Below are 25,524 nucleotides of genomic sequence, written 5' to 3'. Positions count from 1 at the left end.
GATACAATAGGCCATCTTGCCTCGTTTCACATTTTTTGTAAAATTTCTTTGGTTAAGTCGGATTAGTGAAATATTTTTTTTCTTTTATTGATTTACTAGCACAACCTCATACATCTATTAATCAACCTTCAAGCTTAGTTGGATTTACAGAATTCTATTATGCTAACCATTCTTTTATTTCTCTATATCCTAACAGGTACCACTTCAGAGAATAAAATGGCGGCCAACAACATTTCTGAAGAATCTTCTGCACATAAAACCATTTTTCCAGTTACTCAAGAGCCCCCAACTATCCTGAGCCCCACAGGACATGTCAATGGGCCAGAAGATAAACTGCCTACTCCCTCGGACTCTGTTAGCCTGCCACAGAAAAAACCCTCCGAACCTTGGCTGACACAAGCCGGGAGCCACAAGCAGGAGAGAGATCAATGTCCGACTAAGTTCAGCAGCACCAGCACCATATCACCAAATGTCAACACAGGTGACAGCAACTCAGCTGTTCCCTCTCCACCAAACCCACTTCAGCATACACCCACCAGTCCACAGCAAAACACTCAGAGTCCTGCAGTTGATTCTCAAAACTTAACGCCACCACATGTTGCAGCATCTCAAAATTCAAGTCGGCAGAAGCCGGAAAACAACTTAAACCACACGCAGAATGCACATCAGCAAAATGAACCCCAGCAGAACATCCAAAAACACGAACACTCTCGGGCCGTTATTTCCCCTCCTCACAGCTTTCCACAGCCAGTGACCCAAAACAATCAGCTGCTACCTTCTCATCACGCCCCCCAAAACACTTCGCCTCAATGCCCCGCGCAGAATAGCCCCTCTCATGGGATGCCTCCAAGTGCTGTTCAAAGCACCCAGCCTGGACGCCCTCAGCCAGCCCCTCTCACTTCTTTGCCACCTAGTCATCCTACCCCACTATTACCCTCCCAGCCTAGCCCAGCAGACCATGGAGATCAGCGACCTAGTGAGCCCCCAAGTAGGCCAGACACAAAGGGATCTGCCATTTCTCCACAGCAAACCATGATGACATCTGGGCCGCCAAGCAATACTTATAAACTTCCGTCTTTTAGCCCCAATCACCATCAAACCCAACAGATGGGCAGTAACCTGGGTGTGCAGCCTCAGAGAGGACTGCCACATGGTCAAAATCCAGCCATGCCCCCTCATTCCCAAGGCCACATCAATGGAGCTATGGGTCCTCATGTAATGGGAAACTCTCCACATTCACACTACAACCAGGCAAACATGGGCAGGCCTGTGCCCCCATCTGCTCATCATTCGTTTAACAACCAGGTCATCAATGCCCTCCACAATCCTGCTCCCCAGCCCACCTACCACCAGCAGGGAGGGCCTGCATACTCTTATCACATGACTGGTCAACAGCACCCTCAGGCTCACAGCAATATGTACCCGCCCAATCAGTACCAGCAGCAAACCTACTATCCTCAGCCTCATCACCAAGCTCAGGCTCATAACCAAGCCAATGGTCAAGGGGCTTACCCTCCAGAGAACTGGCACCGGCCTCATTATCAGCCACACCAGCCCAGTGCCTACCCCCCTGTAGCAGGTGCCAGGGCCAACGGTCAGTCAAAGGAAAGCAGTGTGTCCCCGCTGGGTTCTGAAGGCTCCAGTAGTGCCAGTTTGGTTTCCCCTGGCCCCACACAGGAAGTCGCAGTTCACTCTGGAGGCGCAGAGGAAGGGAAGTCTGACAGCAGGGAGCAGGTTGGCGGTAGCAGTCAGGCAAAGCAGGATCCTAATGAGAGCTCAGAGCGACCTGATAGCCCCAAAGAAATCCTGGACCTCGACAGCCATAACGCTGCCGCCCGCCATCGCAGCAATCAGCCGCTTCAACAGCGACATCCCCCTGCTTCTGCTGCATACATGCCATCTGGCCTCATGTATGACCCTCAACTTTTACACCCAGGGATGCAGCAAGGCGGCGTCCCTCCGTTACACATGATGTCTCAGAATCGGGGGGTTGGGAATTGCCAGCCATACGCAGGCCAGGCATATCCGGATCCAGGACGCTATGTTGCCCAGAGACCTCACCCACATTTGATGGAGGCTCTGCAGCGACCCCAACAGCTGCCCTACTCTCCTGGGCAAACACGCATGGCCATGTTCAGACACCCACGACCTGGGTGGCACTTCCAGGGCATGATGATTCAGCAAGGAGGCCTCGGATCAGAGCGCTTTATACATCCGGGGTAAAAATATCATGTTCATTTTTAGCTCATCCATACGGTCAGTGTGTGTTTTTGCTGCTGTGTTACATTGTTTGGCTTCAGGTTTTTAGAAACTCTCATGGCTATTAAAACCAGATTTTCAGATAAGAAAAGATAAGCAGGTACAGCAAACTGAGGAATAACGGTGTTAAAAATACTTTTTCATTTTATGTTTGCAGGCAGCAGATGACGGCTACTCCTGGTGTTCCTGCCAGTAAACAGGGATTGTAACTTTGTATGGAAGTAAGTAAAATCGTCAATTACATTATATGTCAAAACTATTATTGGCAGTATCCTTATAATAGTGTTTGCTTTAATATTGTAAGTGTATTCTTAAAATGATGGAACTATCACCAGAAAGACATGTTTGTACAAACAAAACTGATCATGTCTGTTTTTTTTCCCCAACAGAAACTTTTCTATCAACAAACATCTGGACGACGTAGCGGGCCACATGCCTTAGTGAATGCAGGGCTAGACAGAGCACACTATTCTTACACTGAAATCCATCCAGGCTGCTGGCGTTCCTCGTATAAATATAATGTGAAATGTTATTGAGCCCTGCAGAACAATTCTCTGTTGGCGTCCCGCCCACCCACCACCACAGAACTCGTAGTGGCCAATCACAGAGCGGCTCGGTGAAGCTGGCGGAACTGCTGCTGTCCAACTCGAGCGTTTGAGCTTTGACCCATGAGCAGGACGACAACCTTGTTAACCACTAGGTCAGCCTGCCAGACGCAGGAGACATTGCCTTCAAGAACACTGGACCGAACTCCTCTCTGTGGATGAATAAACACTGATCGGAGCTCACATTGTCTTGTCCACAGACTGTAAGGCAGGACGGGAGCTACTGACAAGACCGTGACAAGGGAGCTGTTGTTTTTAACTACTATTTTCTATTCTGACCATATCTCTTTAAACTCAGGTGTAGAAGAGGAGGTATTGCGAGACTGTCATGCTAACCTAGCAAACTCAAGAGACCCCTTGCAAATTGCCTTGGTTTCCTTTTGTGAATGTACGAATGAATGTGTAGATAATAAGTACAGCACAGTAGTTGTATGTGACAGGACAAACAACACTGGCCATCCATTCAAAGTATGAACCGCCCAGCCTAGCGACAATGTCCATTTGCACCCACAACTCTTAATTCTCTACTTCTGGAGTTAAACACACAGTATATGCATCATTCAAAGCTGCCTTCATTGATAAGAATGTCTCGACTAACAGAGACAGACTGGTTAGGATGTTGCTCTTTGTATCAGACTGTACCTGAATATGCACTATAAACTTTGCTAGTCCTGACATCCTGAAATTGAGTGGCCTTGAATAGTCATACTTTAGTCGATGCCTCCCAACACATATGTATGAAAGTAAAGTATATATATACATATATATGTTAATTACAACTCTTCACCAGAGACACCTCAGGTGAGGATATTCTAAAATTCTCACACAGCATGACTTATTAGTCGGTATATAAACACATACTCATCGGGCCTCCTCCTGCTGCACAGTTGTACAGCGGGTGAGCCTTCGATTCTGCCTTCACACTGATGAGTGTTCATTTTATTTTATTTCTTTTTAACATGAACTTATCGTGGTTTGCAGAGGGGCGGTGCTGAGCTTCATTATATGACAAACACCCCATTATAATGAACTCCAGCTCAACAGTTAAATAGTCAAATGAGACGCTCTCGGATGATGTCATTCATCACCTTTATAGAGACAGAATTTATGGCAGGTCTGTTACAGATTAGATTGCACAGGTGGACTTAATAGTGACCATGAGTGCAAACCTTCCCATTGGACTTTTCCATCTGCATGTTTGTTGCTTGTTTGAGTGCTTTCTCCCTTGTCAATGCCAAGTGTTTCCTCAGGGTTTACAGTTTCTATATACGGGTATTGTTCTGACTTATTTGAAGGAGTTATGGCGTTGGGGCGGGGAAACAACAACAATAAAAAAAAAAAGAGCTGTTAAGGAGGGTCTTTTAGTTGGACGAGCACACTGTCAGCCTGATTTTCATTGCATCAAAGTAAAACGTTTTTTTGTTTCGTTTTGTTTTGTACATTCCTGTTATTGTGATGACAACATTTTTGCCATCACAATTCTATATTTATCATCTTTATCTTCTGACAACACTGTTTTCTCAGCGCTGGTGTGATCTATGGAGGCTTTGTCTTTTCTTTGTGTGTGAGCCCCACTAGTGTAGTTTAGCAAAAATGAACAGAATCTACCTCAGCGAGCCATTCTGTGGCTTCCGCAAAGTCCCTCCACTCGCCTCCCTTGCCCCGCCAGACTCCTGGGGGTCAATCTTTTTATGACCAGCTGAAGACTTTAGCGCCACCTTTTGAGTTTCTGAACGACGGAACTGAGAGTGGCCTCGCGATACTCTTTAGATATCAGTGCACAGGCACGAAACTGACCCACCACTTTGAGGAGAAGTGAATATTTCGGTGTTGGTAGGTGACAGATACTGAAGGCATTGTAAGGAAATATTTGAAAAACGAAAGTGGAGTAGAAAAACGGTTGGTGCCTTTTATTCAGTAAGTTCGTCACAAATTGCTTGTCCTTGTTATTTTGTTGAAATAGGGAACCATCTCAATATTTAGCAAGCCTGTTAGAACCACTAAAGATTTCAGTGTGTTCGTTTGTGCCGTCTTGTGTTCGAAGGACAGGGCTGTTTTAAAAAGTCTGTGATATTCTCCTATGTTGTACATACGTGTGTGTGTTTGTATGCGTGTGTTTCTGGTGTGCAGAATGGACACCAGATGATTTGAAGCATGTTCAACTCTCACTTTTCGTCTGCTGTCATCCCTCTGCACTAGTGGAAAACATTTAGACGTGATTAAATGTGAATCATATTTATTTGGTCTTTCAAGAATTTTTGTACATTTTTGGACTTGTTTTAATATAAAATTGGTGTTTGCTTCTTTTTTTTCTTCTTCTGGATGTTTCTGATGTGTTTAAGCAGTCGACTTTTTCCTTCAGTATAGTGGTTCCACTGAGGGGGGGTAAAAAGACCTGCTTCTTTAATTTTTAAGTGACGTTTACAAGTTCTTATCTGACTGATATAGATTATTTTGGAAATGGAACTGAGTATTTTCTATACTGTACATTTCTTAGAAATAAATAACTTTTCTGAAACAAGACTTTTTAAAATCATTCTGAGTCGCATCTGTGGGGAAAATATGAACCTAATGGCTTTGATAGCAGATCAGTAATATTGCTGAGCAAGAAGAGAAAGGGGGGAAAAAAAAAAAAGATTTATACAACCTTCTCATAAATGGAGTATCTCTATAATCTAGTAAATAAACAGAAAGGCCGAAAGTAATGAAATGTGAACAAGCAAGGCACGGCCTAATGCAAGACAATGCATTAATCTGCTGGAGCTCTTCACATTGTCGGCTTCAATCAGCCCTGATACTTGTGACGGGAACCCTCAGCAGACTGACGCTAGTGCGTCTGGCCCCTCCTGATTGCAGCAGTCGCTGATGTGTAGTGACGCCGCTCCAACGTGAGGCAGCTTGGCTCTTTCCAGGATCTCTTTGGGCGTGCTCCTTGTAAACGAACGAGTAATATATTCTTTTGTCCAGGACTAATGGGGGGGGGGGGGGGGGTAAATGCAGATGAGGCATGTAATTAAGATACTTGAGGCTCACATAGCAAGCTGTTGTGGAACTACAACAACAATTCCACAACAGTTGGGATATGTGTGACATGTAAATACACACAAATGTAATTAATCTTCGTGTAAACATATTTTAGTATATGTAGAACATAGACAAAAGTAACTAGACTATTAAAAAGGGAAGAAAAAATGATTTAAAGTTGGTGGTACTGATGGAAGGAAAGTCGTACGAGCATTGGTAGCCAATCAGGCTGATTGGCAAGTCGCATGAGTTGGTTTTACGCAATGTTTTCAAGTGAAAGTGCAAAAATGTTGTTGCATTTTTGGTGTCCCTTAAAAAAAGAAAATGGTGCATGGAGCCACTCTCAACTTTTTGAGAAAAGTGCTTCCAAGTTGGAACTTATCGAAAAAGCATCGACTCCCTGTAAATGTGAGAAAACACAACTTTCTGGAAACGATGCTACTGCACATGTGCACTTAATGTTATTCTTATAACATTCATGTATTATTAATAGATTTATTGTATATTATATATATTCATTTTTTTTAAATTACATATACATTATGAAGACACATTTAGTCTTAATATAATGGTTTTACCATGTTTAAATTCATTGATCTTTAAATAGGTGGAAGCCTAAAACAAATAATAAAAAGAAAAACATTGAGAAGAGGTGGGATTTAATATGTTATACTTCTTCCCACTCTTTGTCGGAACTGCAACCTAAATGTATTGTTCTGCTTTACTTTATCACTGTTTCTTTGGTTGGTCATGGTTATTGTGCACTGTTGACATTGATATCTGATTTAGAGCATGTCGGAAATAAAAAAAAAAAAGGAAAGGAAATATTTTTAACATATTGTTCTCTGCTTGCATGTGGTTTGAATACAAAAACATATAGTCCGCACTAGTGGCCTGGGATGTTAACTAACTATATTGTTTTCAGATTTTCTGCCATTTCCATGTAAACGAACCTTGATTTCAAAACGCTCAAAAAGGCATTAAAGCTTCACTTTGTCTCCATTAAGATCAATGTATGTTGAATTTACAGTTCCAAAGCTGTTGCTTCTGTTTGAAATGACGGACCCCGCGGTGCAGGCGTTCCTCAGCACAAAACCGGACTTTACACTCTGAAAACACCTATTTTGGTCCGTGAGCCTGATGCTGGACACCATTTTTAAACGTGTATGTGTACTTTTCCCCTCACACCTGTCTTGCCGGCCAGTGTTTACATCCCAACACTCACCAATGAAATGCCTCTTTTTGAGGGGATTCAACCAATCAGCGCGAAGAAGGCGGGGTTTTGCTGCACCTTTTCAGCCAATCAGAATGACAAAGGCGGGACTCAGTTGCACCCAGAACCAGATTGCCTGTGAGGCTGCGCGTCGGGCAGAAACACAAATTTGACTTGACAGTTTCCGCTGAAGACTGTTGTGTTCTTTCGGCACGCGTTATTCCTTTATCTTTAAACGGTGCAGCTTGTGCTATTTTCCCGAAAGCACGATGATAAGTTCGGTTTTTTTTAACTGAGCGTCCGCCAAGTGACTGAGAAAACCCTCCGTCAGCTGTCGAGGCTCCAGCTGAGCTTTGTGCCATTAAAATCCAGTTTTTAACGTTCAACACACAGCAGCTGTCAACGTAAGTTAAGAAAAGTGTGTCTGCTTGAAAACTGAACACTCCTTTCACTTATAACTTACTATTTAACTGTCTGTGTATTTGTCCATGTTGTACTTCGTGTGCGTCGTGAACATGGTGGAAGTAGTTTCAGAGGAACTAAAAGTCGCTCTTTGCTCCCCTGTTCCTGTGAACTGGATTGTTAAGCTGCACTTTATTATTGAAGAAACTGATACCGAAACGGTGTTCTCGCTTCTCCAAACAAATTGGCATCTCGGTGTGAGGTTTATTCCAGTTCATGTTTTCATCTCGTCACACAGAATGGCAGCCTCTCCACAGCGCCCCCCCGTGGCCGTGCTCCTGCTGGTGCTGCTGTCCTGCCTGACCGGGGGTCTCTCCATCCCGGACCCCCGGCTGAGAGAGGCCCTTATCCGGCTGGAGGACTCCATGCAGGCCGGGGGGAAGATGGAGCTGACGGATGCCGAGAAGCGTCTGGACGCGCTCCTCCTCAAAATGAAGCAGGAGGAAACGGCGAGAGCAGATTTCCCTCCTGCCATGCACTTCTTCAAGGCCCGCGACCTGATCAGGGCCAGCCCCATCTTCAGCGTGCTGCAGAAGATGCCTAAAGGTACGCGGATGAAGCGTGTTGGCTTCATTGGCGCCAGAGAGACAGACAGTCACACACATTTACAGAAGTACACGCAACCGTTCGGGGTCACCGAGAACATGCAAACTGCACACAGAGAAGCCCGGCTGGTTATTTGAACCCGTGATCTTCTCACTGTGAGTCGAGATCGCAAACCACTGCACCACGGGCCGATTTTAGTCCCCAATTAACCTCAAACCAGAGTAACTTGTAAGAACATGCGGACTGCAGACATAAAACACCCCAAAACCAGACTCCCAACTGCCGCTTTATGAAGCTTGCGTGTTTACAGTTTTTACAGAAAGGTAATTGCTCAAGTTATTAAAGTTAGAATAGGCGATGCTGTCCTGCAGGTTTTTAATAATCTGCTCCTGTCAAACATTGATGAGCGATCACAGTATATTAGTAATTCTCATTCATGTCATGCATAGGGTTGCAAGATATAACATGCAGTGTGTGTAAATGTTGAGTGTTGTGATAATGATACGATTCGTGATAATAACAAATATTTATTTCTGTTCTTTTTTTTTTTTTTCTGCATCTGACACCAGCGATGTCGGTGATCTGTTGACTTTCTTTTCGGTAGTTTTTCTTTTCCCCCCGTGGATTCCTGTGCTTCTGATTCCTGCCTGTGACCTCCAGCTGAAATAAAAATTCTAATTTTCATATTTAAATTCAGTTATTTACAACTATTACAACAGCCTCCCAGCGTTCTTGAAGTTGGGCTTGTATTCAGAAATATACCTTTTAATAATAGCTAATAGATTTCCATCACGATTCCTTGAATAACTCTGTGATCCTCTGTTTCAGGTGGAGCTCTCCATGTCCACGACCTCTCCATGGTGGATGTGGAGTGGGTGGTGAAGAATGTGACGTATCGGCCTCACTGCTACATGTGCTTCACCGACAATCGGTCCATCCGATTCATATTCTCCTCACAGTGGCCCAAACCTCGGCCCGGCTGTTCTCCATGGGCCCTGCTGGAAGCCCTGCGGGCCAAGACGAAGAACGCCACCGATCTCGACAACAGGTGACGGGGAAATAACGCCGTCGGGAACAACAAAGCCGCGCGATATATTTTATATGAGCACATCTCCAGGCTAACGTCTAACTGTAATCTGTTGTAACCGGAAATATCTGGCGCCTGTCTTCGTGCCTAAAACTCATTCATCATTTTGGTATAAAAACACATAGATAATAATCTACATTGTCTATCTGTGTTTTATTGCCAGATCTGAGTGGCTTTAAATTAGTGGATCAGAGAAGAGAAAAGGGAGGAACCGATCCCTTCAATAAATAACATCAAACAGTAATTAGATATATTTCTATATATTGGGGCCTTATTGTTTGTCAGGCTGGCAGTTTAATTTTAAAATGGTCTTAAGTAGTCTAATAAAATTGTATGTATTCTCGTTTAAATAAGTTTTTGATGGACATGAAAAAAAAAAAAAGTTACTTTTAATTCATTTTGAAAATTTGTCACGACAAGTGTGAAGTTCTATGTCAGTGTTCATGGGTTCATCACTTTTCATAGAGAAGCGTCAACAAATGGATGAAAAAAAAACAACAACAACAACCACACTAAGTGCTGCTGATGCACGCTTGACTCTCGCCCTGCTTGTCATATTCTTATTTTTTTCCTCAGCATCATGAACAACCTGACACTGTTCACGGATCAAGACCCGGAGGTCGTGTATCCCAGTCAGGACGTGGTCTGGGACAGGTTTGAACAGACCTTCCAGGCCCTCTGGGGTCTGGTCACATACACTCCCGTGTTCAGAGATTACTTCTACCGAGGACTCGGCCAGTTCTACACGGACAACGTCATGTATCTGGAAGTGCGGTCGCTACTGCCAGAGGTACTGCTACCAGCAGGTTTTATTACTCTGTGCATTGAAATGACCTGAATATAGTAAATATAATTTTATTTTTTTCTTGTTTGTTTGTCAGCTTTATGAACTGGATGGCAGCACCCATGACAAAACCTTTACCCTGAAGTCCTACCAGGACGTCACTGAGCAGTTCACCGCCAACTACCCAGACTTCTTTGGAGTGAGATTCATCTCGACAGTTCACCGGTAAATTAAAAACAAAAACCAATATGTTGCACTTCTTGATTGTGACGGGATGAAGACACTGATATAATCACTGTTCTCACGTTTGTGCTGGATGTTTCAGGGGTGTAAATATGTCTGTGATGACTGAAGTGGTGGAGGAGGCTATGAAGCTGCAGAAAGACTTCCCACATATCATGGCTGGTTTCGATATGGTGAGAGACAGCAGCGCTTATTGGATGATTATAGTCAAGTGTCAAAAAAAAAAAAAGAAAGATTTCAGCAATCCTCATAACCGAACACTGGAAACTAAGTGGGTTGTTATGAACTTAATGTCTAAGCAGTGGAACAAAGTACAAATGTTTCATTGCTTTCATTAGAACGTTTTCCTACTTGGAGTTTCAGGAGTTTTTTCCACTTTCGTTTGAACACAATTATCTTTACTTTCCCCCCCATAAATTTATAAAACTTGTGATGTCTGTTGACCTCGATGACGATTCAGAGGTGCAGTGACATGATGGGAAACAGACGCCGTAGAAGACGACTAATTAAGAAATGACCAAGTCACCTAAAGAAGGGTTGAATGACTTTTCATTTTTTATTTTTTTTTATTGAACCCCCCCCAAAAAATAAATCCTGATTCAAAGCTATGACACAAGTTGAATTGTGATCCGTCTCACTATATATCATATCAACGCGTGTTCATACATGCGCCCAGAAACTGGTTTTCTCTCTTCATGTACAGGTAGGCCGTGAGGAGAACGGCAGACCGCTGTGGTATTTCAGAGAAGCCCTGTCGCTGCCTCAAGAGAGAGGCATTAACCTCCCTTTCTTCTTCCATGCTGGAGAGACAGGTCGGCCGTTTGGGATACGAGTTTCCACGAGCTCATTCTTTTCCATCGTAGTCTGTGGTTCAGATTGATTTAAAACTTTACTAAAGAATTCATAATTATTAAGGATTGAATTGAGAAAACAAAACAAACAAAAAAAAAAGGTATTTGAGACTCCACCCACATTTACTTTTAAAAACTCTCGGTTTGCCTCCGCTTTCTGCAGATCTTGAGGGAACAGACGTGGATCAGAACTTGCTGGATGCTCTTCTCTTCAACACTTCCCGCATAGGCCACGGATTTGCTCTCCTCCGCCACCCGGTGGCCAAAGATCTGTCCAGGAAGAGCAAGGTGGCTGTGGAAGTGTGCCCCGTCTCCAACCAGGTACGCCGTCTCTGTGTACAAACCGCTGGTACGCGTTTCCCTACAACCGATTGTCTGAACGTCTTTGTTTCAGGTGATGAAGTTAGTGAAAGATCTGCGAAACCATCCTGCAGCGGTGCTGATGTTGGAAAATCACCCGCTGGTCATCAGCTCCGATGACCCCGCTGCATTTGGTGCCGTTGGCCTTTCCTATGACTTCTATGAGGCATTTGTGGGATTTGGAGGCATCAAATCCCATTTAGGTTCCCTCAAACAGCTGGCCATGAACTCAATCAGGTAAACTTGAGCTGCTAGGAATCCTGTGTCTGCCCTCCATTATTATTTATCTTTTTTTACAGGTTCCTCTGACACTTGCTTTTGTCTTGCAGGTACAGCTCTCTGAGCCCACAGCACCAGGAGAAGGCTCTTGCTCTGTGGAATACAAAGTGGAATAAGTTTGTCTCTGAAATTGCCCGTTAGATAGAAATCAACACGTTTGTTGTTTGTGGAAAACACCAGAAAACACACCTTCGCAGGAAATACAGCATTGTCTGTAAAGATCGTTTGTCGCCTGACTTGACTAGACTTTTTTTTTTTTAAATGAGGTATTCTCTAAGATTTGTACTTTGATTCCGTTTTGCTGTCCTGTGCCTCTGGTTTGCCAGACAATTTTTGTTTTTTTTAAATTTGAGTTGTGGGTTTGTTTTAAATGTTTTTTGATGGACGGGCTTTTTTGTTTGGTGATTCCATAAGATTTGTACTTGAATGCCACTTTCAGAGATCACTGACCGAGTCCTGGTTAACCTTCATGCCGGCACGTGTGTCATTTAAAGAGGAAGATCTAGGCTATTACTAAAAGTGTAGCTGTATCTCAATGACTTTATTGTAAAAACTTTTTGATAAAAAAAAAAAAAAAAACCCTAATGCCGTTTTACAATGCATTTCATTTTATTCGTGCCATGGTGTGTGTGACCCGTCGTCCATCATCTGCTGCAGGTGTTGAATTTGGAGAAGAAGCTCTCGTCGATCGCTCCTTTTTCGATGACAGGGTCCCTAAAGAGAAAAAAAAATAGTTCAACAGATTTCATATAATCTGGTGAATCAGAGAGAGAGAAAGAAAAGTGTCTTGTGGAAGTATTACTAACTGCTGTTTGTGTGTTTGGGCCAGTTGGGCGTTGGCGCCGTCCAGATCTCTCCTCAGCTGCTTGTTCTGCTGCGCCCGCTGCCGCTCGGCGAGCAGAGCCGTGCGAGCGGCGACCAGGACGGCGCGATCGTGGCGGTCGTCCTCCTGCCTCCTCTCCCATTCGGCCCTCTGGTTACAACACGCAGACAGTCGTGAGCGGGTCGGCGGCACCCCCAATGATTGGCACGTCTCTCAGGGGAGTCATGTTACCCTTCGTTCTTCCATTTGATATTTCTGGAACTGAGTGACCAGCTGGGGACTCTCGGGCGTCGGTCTCCTGTCAACGGGGCGACGGAGGCCGGGCGGCCCGACACGCGCTGCGGTAGCGTCTCCATCCTGCTGTCCTCGCACGTGGCCGTCCTGGTGGTCACTTCCACATTCGTGGCGCCGCTTTTCCTCGATCTTCTCGCAGAGCCAGGGAGTGAACAATCGCAACAGCATTTTGATATTTACCCTCGGCGAGACGTACCTGGGCCAGATTGAAGTCTTTCGTGGCGACAGCAGCCGCTTTTCTCCTCTCCATCTCCAGACGTTGGAGTCGCAGTGTTTCACTCTTGATTTTTTCTTCGCTCTCGTCGCAGAGCCGATCTGAAGTGCAGTGGAAACACGAAACGTGTGAGCTTGCGTTCCTCCGGGCGAACCGAGGAGCGGGCCGGCGACGGGCACCGTCTACCTTCCAGCACCTGCCGGTGCCTTTGTGCGTCCCGCTCCGTCTGCTGCTGGACGAGCCACTCTCTGAGCTGCTGCTGCTGCCTCTGCCGTCTGCTCTTGCTCTCGGGGTCCTCGCCCACCAGGCCGGGCAGAATCATCTGGGCGTCGTCGTGGCCCGTCGTCTTCCAGAGGTCAGGGTCGTTCAGGTCATACTCCCGCTGCTGCTGCTGCCTGAAGGCGGCGATTTCCTTCTCGACTGCACGCTTCTCTCTCTCCTGGCGGTGGTGGAGAACGCGTGCTGCTCTCACGTTGTGGAGCACTTCAGCATCTGGAGGGGAAAAAAGAAACAAACAGGCCCCACATTCTTCTAACACTGTACATCCGAGCAAACTACAACATGGAGTTGCCACTTTTATTATGAATGTTTCTCAGTCAGGTGAAACATTTAAGCCACTCACCATAAGTCTTTTCCTCCTCCTTTGCTTCCTCCTCCCGTTTCTTTTTCTCTTCTACTTGTGCATCGAGGGCCTCCTTGTCAACCTGTTCAACAAAAATAAATTCCTTTCTTCTGAAGTATTAAGATCAATACATATTAACTTTGTTAGATACTAGTACATACTATTTATTACAATACCTTTGCAAAATAGTAAAAAATAATTGTGTCATCCTTTTTTGCATCACATATTAGAATTTAACTGTGCTTATTCGATTAAATATTTCGAAATTAAAAAGAAAATCAGCTTGGGTCTAAATTCAAAAGTGACATGATTTATCACATTTAATATGACCTAACTACCAGCTTAAACAATACCGGTGTAACGTGGACACGCAGGGTGAATCTCTTTAATTAGTATATTCAGGTCGTTTTATCCAGGAAAGAAATTCAGGAGATTGAAAACAGTCATCCTGAATTTATTTATTAACCTATCCAGAACGGGCCGATTTGAAAACTTACCCCAGTCGTCCTGAGTTTGTCGTCGAAAATCCTCGCTCGTCTTTCAGCCTCTCGGTTTCGTCTGCTCTCCAGTTTAGCTCTCGCGAGGCGGTCCGACAATAACTCCACATTAAACATTTTGACTCGCAGGTAGAGAGCCAGGGTTTCAGGCGGACGAGGCAAGCCACTATCAAATAGAACGGTTGCTAGGAAACCAGTGTTTCGGAAGCTTTCGGAAAATGTCGGCCTTTTCCGGGGAAACTGTTTCGAGGACTCCGATTGGTTGGTTTTCAAGCCTCTACAAGAATGCCTTTTTACGGACAAAGAGCGCCGCCATTTCTCTTTCAACACCGGAAGTCACGTGATCTGTATAGAGGACGTAAGTCTTTTTCCCTTTTCTTTATTGAACAAGAACATCATCCATCACAAAGAGAACATGGAAAAAATAAACAGAAATACAAGGGGGGGGGGGGGGGGGGGGGGTCAAATGTGCGTTAATAAACTAATACAGGTTAACAATCACAAGGATGTAACTGTTAAGGTACATCCGAATAGTCCCTCTATTTTACCTTAGAAAAACAGATCATATTGGTCAACAAAAGTTTTTTTTTTTTTTGCATGGATCACAAGTTAGCCATAATACATTGAAGCAAATAAAGACATCTTATTTCTATTCCTCTGCAGAAGGAGAAAGTAAGCCATGCAAAGCTATCTTTCTCTTGCAAATAGTTACTGGAGGCGTATTCAATTATGAGGCGGTGCCTCGATTTTATTCAATAGTATGCATGTCTAAGTGGATCCATCAATCCTTTCAATATTTTACACAATCAAACCCATGGGCCTCAAACACACACACACACACGTATATATATTTAAAATGGTTTGATTATATGTTGGATTTCCCATTTTTGGCCAGAGCATTCATTGATTAAAAGTGTCCCCTGTTTGATTTCCAGGCATCTCATTGTTTTGTTGTTCCTAACTTCTTTTCCCTACAAAAGAAAAACAAAGGGCATAAGAACATTTCTAAACGTTTATGAGAGCATCTTAAATAGTACTTTGTCATGCGATACCTGAGTGAAGTTCCAGTGTATTCCCATTCCTTTCAGTTGGGCCTCTTTGCAGTTGTACAGGCCGGGCTTGGATTCACTTTGGCCGGCATCGGCTAAGCAGCGATTGTCATTGTATTTGTGGGACTTGATGCCACCGATGTACAACTCACCATTTCCCCTGTAATAGGTCATCTTGTGGGCGGGATGGGGGTGGGGGGGTGGGGGGGGTTGAATTAAATTGTGCAGATAAGCCAGCAGATGACACTTGTTTCTTGGAGGCGCTTCACTTACCTGAGGTCCATAGAAGTGGCAGCCGTAGGCAATCGGTCTGTCTCCTGGCACTGGACCTTGGTCTATACACATGCCAGAATCAAGATTCTTCATCTATGAAGGGACAAACATGGAGTTAAACATGGGCACGTTCCTCTTTCTGTCAAATCTGCTTAAACAATATCAAGGAAAACCCACTCCTCCAAAGGCCAGTATGTTGTCCCAGGGATCCAGTTTAGGATAGATGTTCTCGAGGTACCATTTGAAAGGTTTACATTTGAGTTTTTTTCGAAGTCTCTTCCTTTCTGAAACATCTCCAATATCAATTCCATGATTCTGCAGAGGCAGACGAAAGGTAAACGTAGGTTGACAAAATGTAATGGTTGAATGCCTGAGCACAGGTAGTGTTCCTCAAAGAGCTGCACCTCCTGACTTCTTTACCTCAAAAGGTATGTTCCAAGCCAAATTGATGTTGTGCTTGTATTCATCCATCCAGACTTCGGCGACCCTCAGGGCGTTTCTCTTCATGGCATGGCTCAGGTCCGGCATGTACGGCTTGTGGTTCCTCTCAATGTGGGCGATCTTGGAGCAGGGGACTATTTCAATACTGCCGCCACATGTCCACACCTACATGAGCAGAAAGTTTATTTTGAACCAACATTAGCAGAAAGATTAGAGTCGACTTGACCCAAAAACTGTATTCTTGTGGTGGACTCATTCAGAAACGTATTAAAGGGTGACATTATACAGCTTTTAAACACTTTCACTTGGGTCTCGTTGGTCCAAAAACGTATTCAAAGTTCATCGCTCCAAATCTAGCTTTTCCTTGATTTTCAGCCATTTGAATCTGTGATCATAGGAGCTACATTCACAATCTGCTGTGTCTGTGTGAGCTGGACTGGCTTCACCCACACATGCCCATCTTGGGAAGAGGAGGAAGTGGTGCCATGTGCCAGTGCAGAGCTGCCTAATTGTGGGAGGAGTCAAAGGGAGAGCCTACCTCAATTGGAATTGGCTAAAACCCTGATGACACTATAAAGGGTTTGAGTTCTGATTGGCTCGTTGGAGCAACACACTTTATAAAAATCGAAACAAGCCAGGGACAAAGAGGACAGATTCTCTTCACTTCTGGGATCTAAAACCATTAGATAGTGAATTTCGCATAATAGGACCCCTTTAATTCTATCAATGTGTTGGTGAGCTCTCACGATTCGAAAGTTTGAAAATGAAACTTCACTCACACGAATTCCCAGCTCAACGTTTTCTCCACCGTACACCTTCATCCCTTCGTCCAGGACACCAATTTCTCCTAGAAACTCCCTGTTGGCAACTAGAATCCCCATGACGGATGGACTCCTGAAGAGAAGGACAATAACCATGACCACGGACACATTAACCGTCCCTCTGTGCTGTATGCTCACAAGCCATCGTGAAATCCCAGCAGTCCTTCTTGATTTCAATTGAACTTACTTTCCGGGTAATGAAGCATCTTTCTTCAGATAATACTCTGGCGTAAAACTCTCATACATGCACCACAGGGCCCAGTCGAAGGCGTGAGCTGCAGAAAGGTAATGAATGACCTTGAGATCGTCAAAGTTGACTCTGTCAAACACGGGAGACACCACCACCGTCCGGTCCGCTTTGATTTGTGTCAGCAGTGGTTCGGCCCTGTGTGCGAGCGGAGAGACACAGTTTAGTTCAGATCGACTTCGTTTATAAATCAACTAAGGTCAAACTTGCCTCATAAAATCAAGACCTTGCAACAAAACTGAGATAACGAGAGTTTCCACATAAGGAGGCATCAAGCGGAGTGAAAAAGCATCGATTTTGCATTTTGATTTTCACGGCAAAGTTTAGAAAACGATGTCCGTTGACAGGGAAACCTCAGAAACACTGACATTTAAGTTGTTAGCATGCACGGCTACTAGTGGGCGCTGTTTGTTTGTTTTTGTAATGAAACCACACATATTAAAGCGCATGCTCTCTGCACCAAACATTAATAGCGAGTGCACAGACATTTGCATGGACAGACGGCCGAGTTAGATTGCCATTACGGGTGACTCAGTGTTTCAGAAATGTTGTGATTTCCCTGTTTCCACGGAGATGGAGTATTTTCAAAAAGTACCACCTTGGGAGACGTTTTAAAAAATAAAAAAGTTGCGTTTTTAGTGACTGAGCACCGCTGGAACAGTTTCTTTTTCACACAAACCAAGTAAACACAATTGCAACAGGATCAACCTGGTTCTTAATAATTGCCAAGTTAGCTTGAGAAACACGGCCTCATAAATCCATCTGGATATTTGAAGATTGTCTTCTAATCCACCATCATTACACAAGGTGCTTATTTTCTCAAAAGGAACTGGTCCCACTGTTGCGTTGCCCTCAGGCGGGGTCATTTCACAATGTGTGTGCGTGTTTCTAATATGAAAAGAAATGATGAAGCAAATAATAAAAAAAAGAATAAAAAGCCAGCAGTAAACCTGGAAATTGTGAAAATCATATTTTGAAATTAACATACATTAGAATAACCCATCCATCTGTCTATGTATAGTTGAGACGTAGTGCACTTTGAAAAAGCTTGCAATAATAATTCCAGGTTTTTCGTCTCAATCCTACCACAACTCGTGGACTTCGATGTGTGCATCCAGGATGGCCACCACGTCGGCGGTAGCGGCTCGCCATCCAGACGCTCGGGCGTGAGCGAGACCGTGCTGCATGGTGTGCCGCACCCTCACAAAATGGACACTCGGGTTTTCTTGCTCGAGTGTCTTCACGAATGTGTCCAGGTTCTCCTTCAGGTCCTCTGAAAAACACACACACACACACACACACACACACACACACACACACACACACACACACACACACACACACACACACACACACACACACACACACACACACACACACACACACACACACACACACACACACACACACACACACACACACACACACACACACACACACACACACACACACACACACACACACACACACACACACACACACACACACACACACACACACACACACACACACACACACACACACACACACACACACACACACACACACACACACACACACACACACACACACACACACACACACACACACACACACACACACACACACACACACACACACACACACACACACACACACACACACACACACACACACACACACACACACACACACACACACACACACACACACACACACACCAATGGTGTTTGTGTCATTTTCCAACAGCAGCTGTAAGGTAATGCACAAACACAAGCATCATATGGTTTAAAAGCTGTACGAAAATAAACTCCACCAGCTCTCTGTGAAATAAATTACTGATTTGGTTAATGTAAAAATCTAATTACGTGTAAAACCGGGGCGCTCATTACGTCGATCGCGATCTACCAGTCGATCGCAAAAGGTAGTGTAGGTAGATCTCATGGCATTAAAAAAAAAAAAAAAATAGACGTCAGCCTATCATCCATCCCGTCACTTGATTGACATACAGCGCAGCCAGTCAGACGACATCTGACACTTGGGTCACTGTGCAAATACCGGCGAGTTCCCGCCAATTTTTGGCACTCGGTATATTCTCTTAAACTTAAGAAAGGGTTTAAAAATGAGTGGTGAAGCTGGACCAAGTAAGAAGACCAAAACTTATCACTTTCACATGGAATGGGTGGAGGACTTTTTTTTTTTTTTCCACGATGACATTTTGGAAGAGCGTCTGCCTCGTCTGCCAGTCGACCATCGCAATACCGAAGAAGGGAAATGTGGAGCGGCATTGTCGGGCCGTTCGTAGAAAATGCGACAACGACTTTCCGGTGAAAGGCGAGTTGAGAAAGAGAAAGCAGAAGGAACTAAAATACCAGTTTGTCCGGACAGCTGTCACTTTTCTCACGGGCAACTAAATAAACAAGACGAATCCGAAGTGTTGTCGGACGCTAATGGGAAGACCTTCGCACTCGTCGGGTAGGAAGTCACGTCAACAACAAAACAAAAAAACACTTCTTGTTTTTGTTTTTTGAACAAATTGAACAAATTCCGAAAACTTTATAGAGCAAATTCAGTGGTTTGGTTTTACAGGTAAATGCATGTTTTCTTCCTTTCAACAGCAAGGGCACCGTATATCCTGGGTGGGAGGCCATGCAAACTATACATAATACTAAGAACTAATTTTGTTTATCAAAAGTGAGAGTGTGAAAACAAACATTTTTCCTGTTTATTTTATGTTTTTATGTTTATAAATAAATACAAGTTCTGCATTTGTGAAGTAGGTTGATCTTTTTGACTTGGTCATTTTATAAGTAACTCGCTTGCTGAAAAAGTGTGAGCCCCGCTGGCCTAAAACTACATGGTGGATTATTATGACAGAGAAATCAACAATAGAATAAAAGTGAAATAAGATTGGGTAGCTCCTGATACCCACCTAACTTACACATGTTAGGTTAAAATCCGCCATCATTTTGTTGATAACTTTAAAGTAAAAACAAAGAACTAACCACAAGTTGAATATCTCAGCAATCAAGATAAAAAACAACAACAATACTTGCATTTCTTTAAAAAGGGCAACAGTATGTGTTTTTAAAATGTGGGAAACTGCATTTGCTTTGGAAAGAAACTGAATCAAATATTTAACAAACACAAAATTAAAAAAGAAATGCTAAATGTTATTTTTAAATGCACATAAACAGAAATGAGAATTTACAAAATGTGTCCAGGTTTGTCAACGTTTAGAAATGCTCATATTTGTTAATGAAAACAAGCACTTTATTTTGCACTTCTTTGAGGTTTCTTTCAAAGTATTTTAAAATGCTTTGAAAGCTGGATTGATGCATTTGAAAATACACCTGATGTACCTTTTATTTTTCCTGAACTCAAGACGGTCCTTTCAAGTAAACCAGTCATAAAACACATTCATTTTCTAAATGGGACTAATGAAGCTTCTGCTTGTATTTGTTTACAAGTATGTTAATAAAAGAGTCTTAATAAGTGCTCTCTATTCGCCAGCTGTTTAAAAGAATTATAATGTTTCACCACTAGGGGCTCTCTATTCATAAGCTGTTCAAAAGAACTATAAGGTTTTATCACTGGGGGCCTTTCTCAATGTAAAAGTTGATTGTTGTAATGTGGTTTATAAACACACTTACTTAAATTAACGTGGCTGAAATCAAATAATAAGGTGCCCCTCCTAAGAAATTTATCACCAGCCGCCACCGTTGACCACATGAATTGTGAAATTTGTACCATCTGCAACATCTCCGACCTCCCAATCCAAATAAAGAAAAGATTTGTGGTGAATGCACGTCTGTGTGTGTGCGTGCGTGCGTGCGTGCGCACATCGTAATCCTCGCTGAAGCAACATACCATTGGAGCTGCTGTCATCCACCATTACAATCTCCTTCAGCAGGTTTCGCGGCGTGCGGTTGATGATGCTGCGCAGGGCTCTTTTCAGCACCGACAAGGCTTCGTCCAGGTATATCAGTATGACTGCCAGACTGGGAAGCTCCTTCGGGTAACTCTTGCTCAAACATCTGGGCAGGAAAAAGAAAATCGTTGATCGTGATCAAGTGCGAGGACAGCCTTTATTCTTGAGCGAAGCGCTTGAGGAGTGAATTAAAAGTGCACCTCTCGTCTCTGGTGTCCGGGAGAGGCCGATCGAGAGGAAGGCGATCGCTGAGAAAAACGTTGTACCCATACTTTAAAAACAAACCCTGCGCCTCTCTTTGGTCGGCCTCGGACAGGTTCGATCCCCACGTTTTGAACAGAGGAGATTTGGGGAACAGCTTAGCGACTTTCAGCTTGTCCTTCGGGACGATTTGCTCTTTCTTATCTTCTGGCTTTTGGACACCAGCAGCATTTCTCCGTTGGTCTCGGTCCTCCTCCAGAATCTCCTGCATCCGATCCTGCTTTTTCTCGAAGGTTTCCACCACTTTGTCTTTACAGAATGCGAGAAAATAAAGAATGACACAAAGAGACACGTCAGACATAAGAACACGACAAAACATACTTCTAGGAATGAAGCACCTCGTTTCACACAGTCACACTATAGCAATGCTCAGGTTTGCCGTGATATTTGGAGCCATTTCCTTCAGCCAAATAAACCCTGAAAACATTATAAATGTGGGGGGGAAGCCTACATACAAGGGGGTGTAGCATTACTTAATAGGATGTATGACAACGCTAAAATCATGATTTTGCTCCACTGAATGTGCTTCGGATTTTGTAAATAGTTGCAGTGAGAAACTAGATGTTGCCTAATCTACCACATGATTTTATTTTAGGTCAAAAATATTGAAATGATGGCACACAAGAAATAGATGCATTAAAAAAATCTTTATTAAAGAAAATTATCAATACATTAGATTTTATTTTTAAATCCAGGTTGGCTTCCCTGCCATTCTGGGTATTCATTGGAGTTGGTGGCTGTCCTCCATCCGTCTTTCTGGCTGGAAAAAAATATAAGGACACAAGATATTTGAATGGATCATATGATTCTCTGTATGAATTAATGTTATAGCCAAGCGCTTTCTCATACAGGCATACCTATATTATTTTGACCTCTGACCTAACTGGATCTACTCTCCACTTTCCCCCCCATCCTTACTGTCATAATGAAGTACGCCGTCCTCACGGTCACAATTTTAGCGCGCAAACAGAAATCAAAAACACATTTAAACCACCACATGTTTCCGTTAGTGCAGTCAAAAATAATGCGTTAATTTAATTAATTGATTTGACACATTTAACTTGTTAAATAAAATTTTTCGCAATTAACGTAGTTTTGTTTACTTCGTTTTTTTTTTTGTTTTTTTTTAAGTCCCTTACCGGAGCTCTGATTGCATCACCGTGACTACAGAGCAGCCCAGTACCAAGTCGAATAATATTAATGTTTTTAGTTATTTTTATTGTTTTATATTGTTTTAATTCTGTGTTATTTAATTTATATATATTTAGTTTATCTGCTCCTGTCTGTACAGCCCTTTAAAACACCATTGGCCAAAGGGCTCTATAAATAACGTTGAGAGAATGCAGAAAGTTTCACTGTACAAAGTTACCGGACGGCTGATTGAGAAAGTGAAAGTCATTAGTTTTATTTTGAAAAGCTGAATTTAACGACCACCAAACTGCTAAAGCTGGAGGAACTCTCAAGCTAAAAGGACGTTATAAAAATAGTCTTTGAATTGAAATATACACTCACCGGCCACTGTATTACGTACACCTTGCTGGTACCGGGCTGGACCCCCTTTTGCCTTCAGAACTGCCTTAATGCTTCGTGGCATAGATTCAACAAGGTACTGGAAACATTCCTGAGAGTTTGGTCCATATTGACATGATAGCATCGCACAGTTGCTGCAGATTTGTCGGCTGCACATCCATGCTGCCAATTTCCTGTTCCACCACATTCCAAAGGTTCTATTGGATTGAGATCTGGTCAGCAACAATACCCAGGTAGGCTGTGGCGCTGACACGATGCTCAGTTGGTACTAAGGGAACCAAAGTGTGCCAGGAAAATCTCCCCCACACCATCACCAGCAGCCTGGACCATTGATACAAGGCAGGATGGATCCATGCTTTCATGTTGTCGACGCCAAATTCTGACCCGACCATCCGAATGTCGCAGCAGAAATCCAGATTCAGACCAGCCAACGTTTTTCCAGTCTTCTATTGTCCAATTTTGGTGAGCGTGTGCGAATTGCAGCCTCAGTTTCCTGTTCTTAGCTGACAGGAGTGGCACCCGGTGTGGTCTTCTGCTGCTGGAGCCCCTCCGCCTCAAGGTTGGACGTGTTGTGCGTTCAGAGATGCTCTTCTGCAAACCTCGGTTGTAACGAGTGGTTATTGGAGTTACTGTTGCCGTTCCATCAGCTCAAACCAGTCTGGCCACTCTCCTCTGACCTCAACAAGGCATTTGCACCCACAGAACTGCCGCTCACTGGATATTTTCTCTTTTTCAGGAGCATTCTCTGTGAACCCTAGAGATGGTTGTGCGTGAAAATCCCAGTAGATCAGCAGTTTCTGAACTAGTCAGACCAGCCCGTCTGGCACCAATTCAATTCAATTTTATTTGTAAAGCGCTAAATCACATCAACAAACATCTCAAAGCGCTCTTACAATGATCACCAACAACCATGCCACGTTCAAAGTCACTTAAATCACCTTTCCTCCCCATTCTGATGCTCGCTTTGAACTGCAGCAGATCCTCTTGACCATGTCTACATGCCTAAATGCATTGAGTTGCTGCCATGTGATTGGCTGATTAGAAATTTGCATTAACGAGCAGTTGGACAGGTGTACCTAATAAAGTGGCCAGTGAGTGTAGTCCCGGTGTGTTGAGTCAACATTACTTGCATGGTTTTCCCTGAATAGCCATCACAAGCTTCAGTCTTCAGTAGAAAAACAACCTATTATTTGCAATTAATTACAGAAAATGGTGCAATTGAACAATTGACAGCACTAGTTTCTTTCCATGTTTGTGCACGCCCAGTTTATTTTCTATTCAACAATGCGGAAAATTTGTGGCAATCTTACCTTTATTGTCCTCAATGCGTCACAGCTTTGCTTCCTGAATTGGAAGTTTGGACAATTCAGGAAGCAATGCATCACAGCTTTGCTTCCTGAATTGTCCAAACTTCCAATTCAAACCCTGATTTTCATGGGCAGTAACATATCCTGCCACGTTTTAAAAAGAAATAAAAGGCAAAATAAAAAAATATAAATCGACAGGGTCAGGACCAGGAATGTGGTCTGTTGCTGGAGGGCAACCCTGGGCCGAAGAGAGTTTTAGAAAACGATGTAACCATGAAGGTACATCGTGTTTAATCTTTAATAGCAATGCTGACAATAGGAATTTGCCACCCAGAGCAAGAAAAGGTAGGAGCTATCGTAGGTGTTAAAATAAAAACGTACTTCAATATTGAGAGGCCACTTTAGGGTTCAATTCCCCATCCCCCCCTGTCCACGTGCCTTTGAGGAAGACACCGAACTCCAAATACGCTCCCAGTGCTTGGGGACGGCTCGAGCAGAAATCCAAACTATTTACATATAGTGAAACATTTTTTTATTGCGCTTACTGTTGTTGTTTTTTTTGTTTTTTAAATTGACCCAAAAGTCTGTAATAAAGATCGATTGATTGTTTACTATTTTAGCAACCATGCATAACTGGGAGTACCTCTATGGGTAATTAACTCCACATATAAACGTAAAGTCAGGCCGTGCGGAATTATTAAAGATGAATTGCTTTTGATACAGATGGAGAAAAATACACAAAATCATAGAGAAATAGATAGAATCGATTAATTTACTCCCTTATTTAATTGAATCATCACACCCTGAGGATAAAAAAAGTATATAGAGATATAGATAGAGTAAAGAGGACTATGACTAAATAAAACTCACAGAGTTTTTTGATGCTGTCCTCCAGATCCGAGATGCTTCTGCCGCTTCGTGACGAGTCCACTTCATTATTCACTTTGTACTCCTGTCGACCCTTGATGAAAAAGCCCATGTACAGCAGGAACCCGACGGCCCACAGCGTGGCCAGCGGCCTCTTCAGACACGCCGCTCTCATGCTGGCGCGCGCTCAGACCCAGTGTGGCGAGAACCTCCGCTCGCGCGCTCAGGAGCGCGTCTTTAAACGCCCCAGTCACGTGGTGATGTCGGGCACCACTTTATCCACATCTGGATCACAAACCTGCGAGATGACGTCACCACGCTGCCTGCACGCACACGTCCAGGTGAGGCCGATATACCGACGTGTGTTTTTAATGTATTTCTCCATTATTAGAATCAGTGTTTCGAACGAGACGTTCATGCCAGAGGGTTCATAATGGTTTATTCATTTTTTATTGATTATTTAAAGTTTGTCTTTGTTGTGGTGGAGAGTATACGCGATGAAAAGTATACGCTGTGTTTTCACAAAACGAAACAATTCCTACTGAAAATTACTACAATATCAACATAATTTGATTGATATTGAGATTGTATCATTAAAAAAAAAATCATTTTGATGAAACCTTGTGGTGCAAAATACAGTGAAATGTCTGAAAAA

The 25,524-nt window shown here is 43.4% G+C and overlaps 4 protein-coding genes across 4 annotated transcripts in view; 2 read left to right on the top strand and 2 right to left on the bottom strand.

Annotated features, from left to right (window-relative positions):
- cecr2 (CECR2 histone acetyl-lysine reader) overlaps positions 1-5,373 on the top strand; it is a 36,526-nt gene extending 31,153 nt beyond the window's left edge. Inside the window, exons 17-19 of the mRNA XM_080474730.1 lie at positions 197-2,219; positions 2,417-2,480; positions 2,649-5,373. Of these exons, the coding sequence (XP_080330856.1) occupies positions 197-2,219; positions 2,417-2,468 (2,075 nt within the window). The 3' untranslated portion in view covers positions 2,469-2,480; positions 2,649-5,373. The remainder of the gene's footprint in view (positions 1-196; positions 2,220-2,416; positions 2,481-2,648) is intronic.
- Positions 5,374-7,196: 1,823 nt separating this feature from the next.
- Positions 7,197-12,275, top strand: ada2a (adenosine deaminase 2a). The gene is made up of 10 exons (XM_080474728.1): positions 7,197-7,505; positions 7,802-8,109; positions 8,938-9,157; positions 9,773-9,986; positions 10,078-10,205; positions 10,306-10,396; positions 10,927-11,035; positions 11,238-11,395; positions 11,469-11,671; positions 11,764-12,275. The coding sequence occupies exons 2-10, from the start codon at positions 7,803-7,805 to the stop codon at positions 11,852-11,854; spliced, it is 1,521 nt and encodes a 506-aa protein (XP_080330854.1). The 5' UTR covers positions 7,197-7,505; position 7,802; the 3' UTR covers positions 11,855-12,275.
- A 32-nt stretch (positions 12,276-12,307) lies between these two features.
- On the bottom strand, positions 12,308-14,479 carry ribc2 (RIB43A domain with coiled-coils 2). The gene is made up of 7 exons (XM_080474729.1): positions 14,164-14,479; positions 13,667-13,748; positions 13,231-13,536; positions 13,027-13,145; positions 12,768-12,959; positions 12,520-12,686; positions 12,308-12,427 (listed from the first exon to the last, which is right to left on the bottom strand). The coding sequence occupies exons 1-7, from the start codon at positions 14,278-14,280 to the stop codon at positions 12,358-12,360; spliced, it is 1,053 nt and encodes a 350-aa protein (XP_080330855.1). The 5' UTR covers positions 14,281-14,479; the 3' UTR covers positions 12,308-12,357.
- A 54-nt stretch (positions 14,480-14,533) lies between these two features.
- Positions 14,534-25,082, bottom strand: LOC308116429 (putative polypeptide N-acetylgalactosaminyltransferase 8). The gene is made up of 11 exons (XM_080474613.1): positions 24,873-25,082; positions 21,105-21,414; positions 20,844-21,010; positions 18,081-18,267; positions 16,935-17,132; positions 16,706-16,820; positions 15,906-16,091; positions 15,663-15,800; positions 15,486-15,578; positions 15,216-15,386; positions 14,534-15,134 (listed from the first exon to the last, which is right to left on the bottom strand). Exons 1-11 carry the CDS (start codon positions 25,042-25,044, stop codon positions 15,015-15,017), a joined length of 1,857 nt encoding a protein of 618 aa, XP_080330739.1. The 5' UTR covers positions 25,045-25,082; the 3' UTR covers positions 14,534-15,014.
- Between the last annotated feature and the right edge of the window lie 442 nt (positions 25,083-25,524).

The sequence above is a fragment of the Lipophrys pholis genome (genome assembly GCF_963383615.2).
Source record: "Lipophrys pholis genome assembly, chromosome: 11".
Classification (NCBI taxonomy): Eukaryota; Metazoa; Chordata; class Actinopteri; order Blenniiformes; family Blenniidae; genus Lipophrys; species Lipophrys pholis.
The sequence above is the reverse complement of the archived record's forward strand: the minus strand, read 5'-3'. Positions and strand labels throughout refer to the sequence as shown.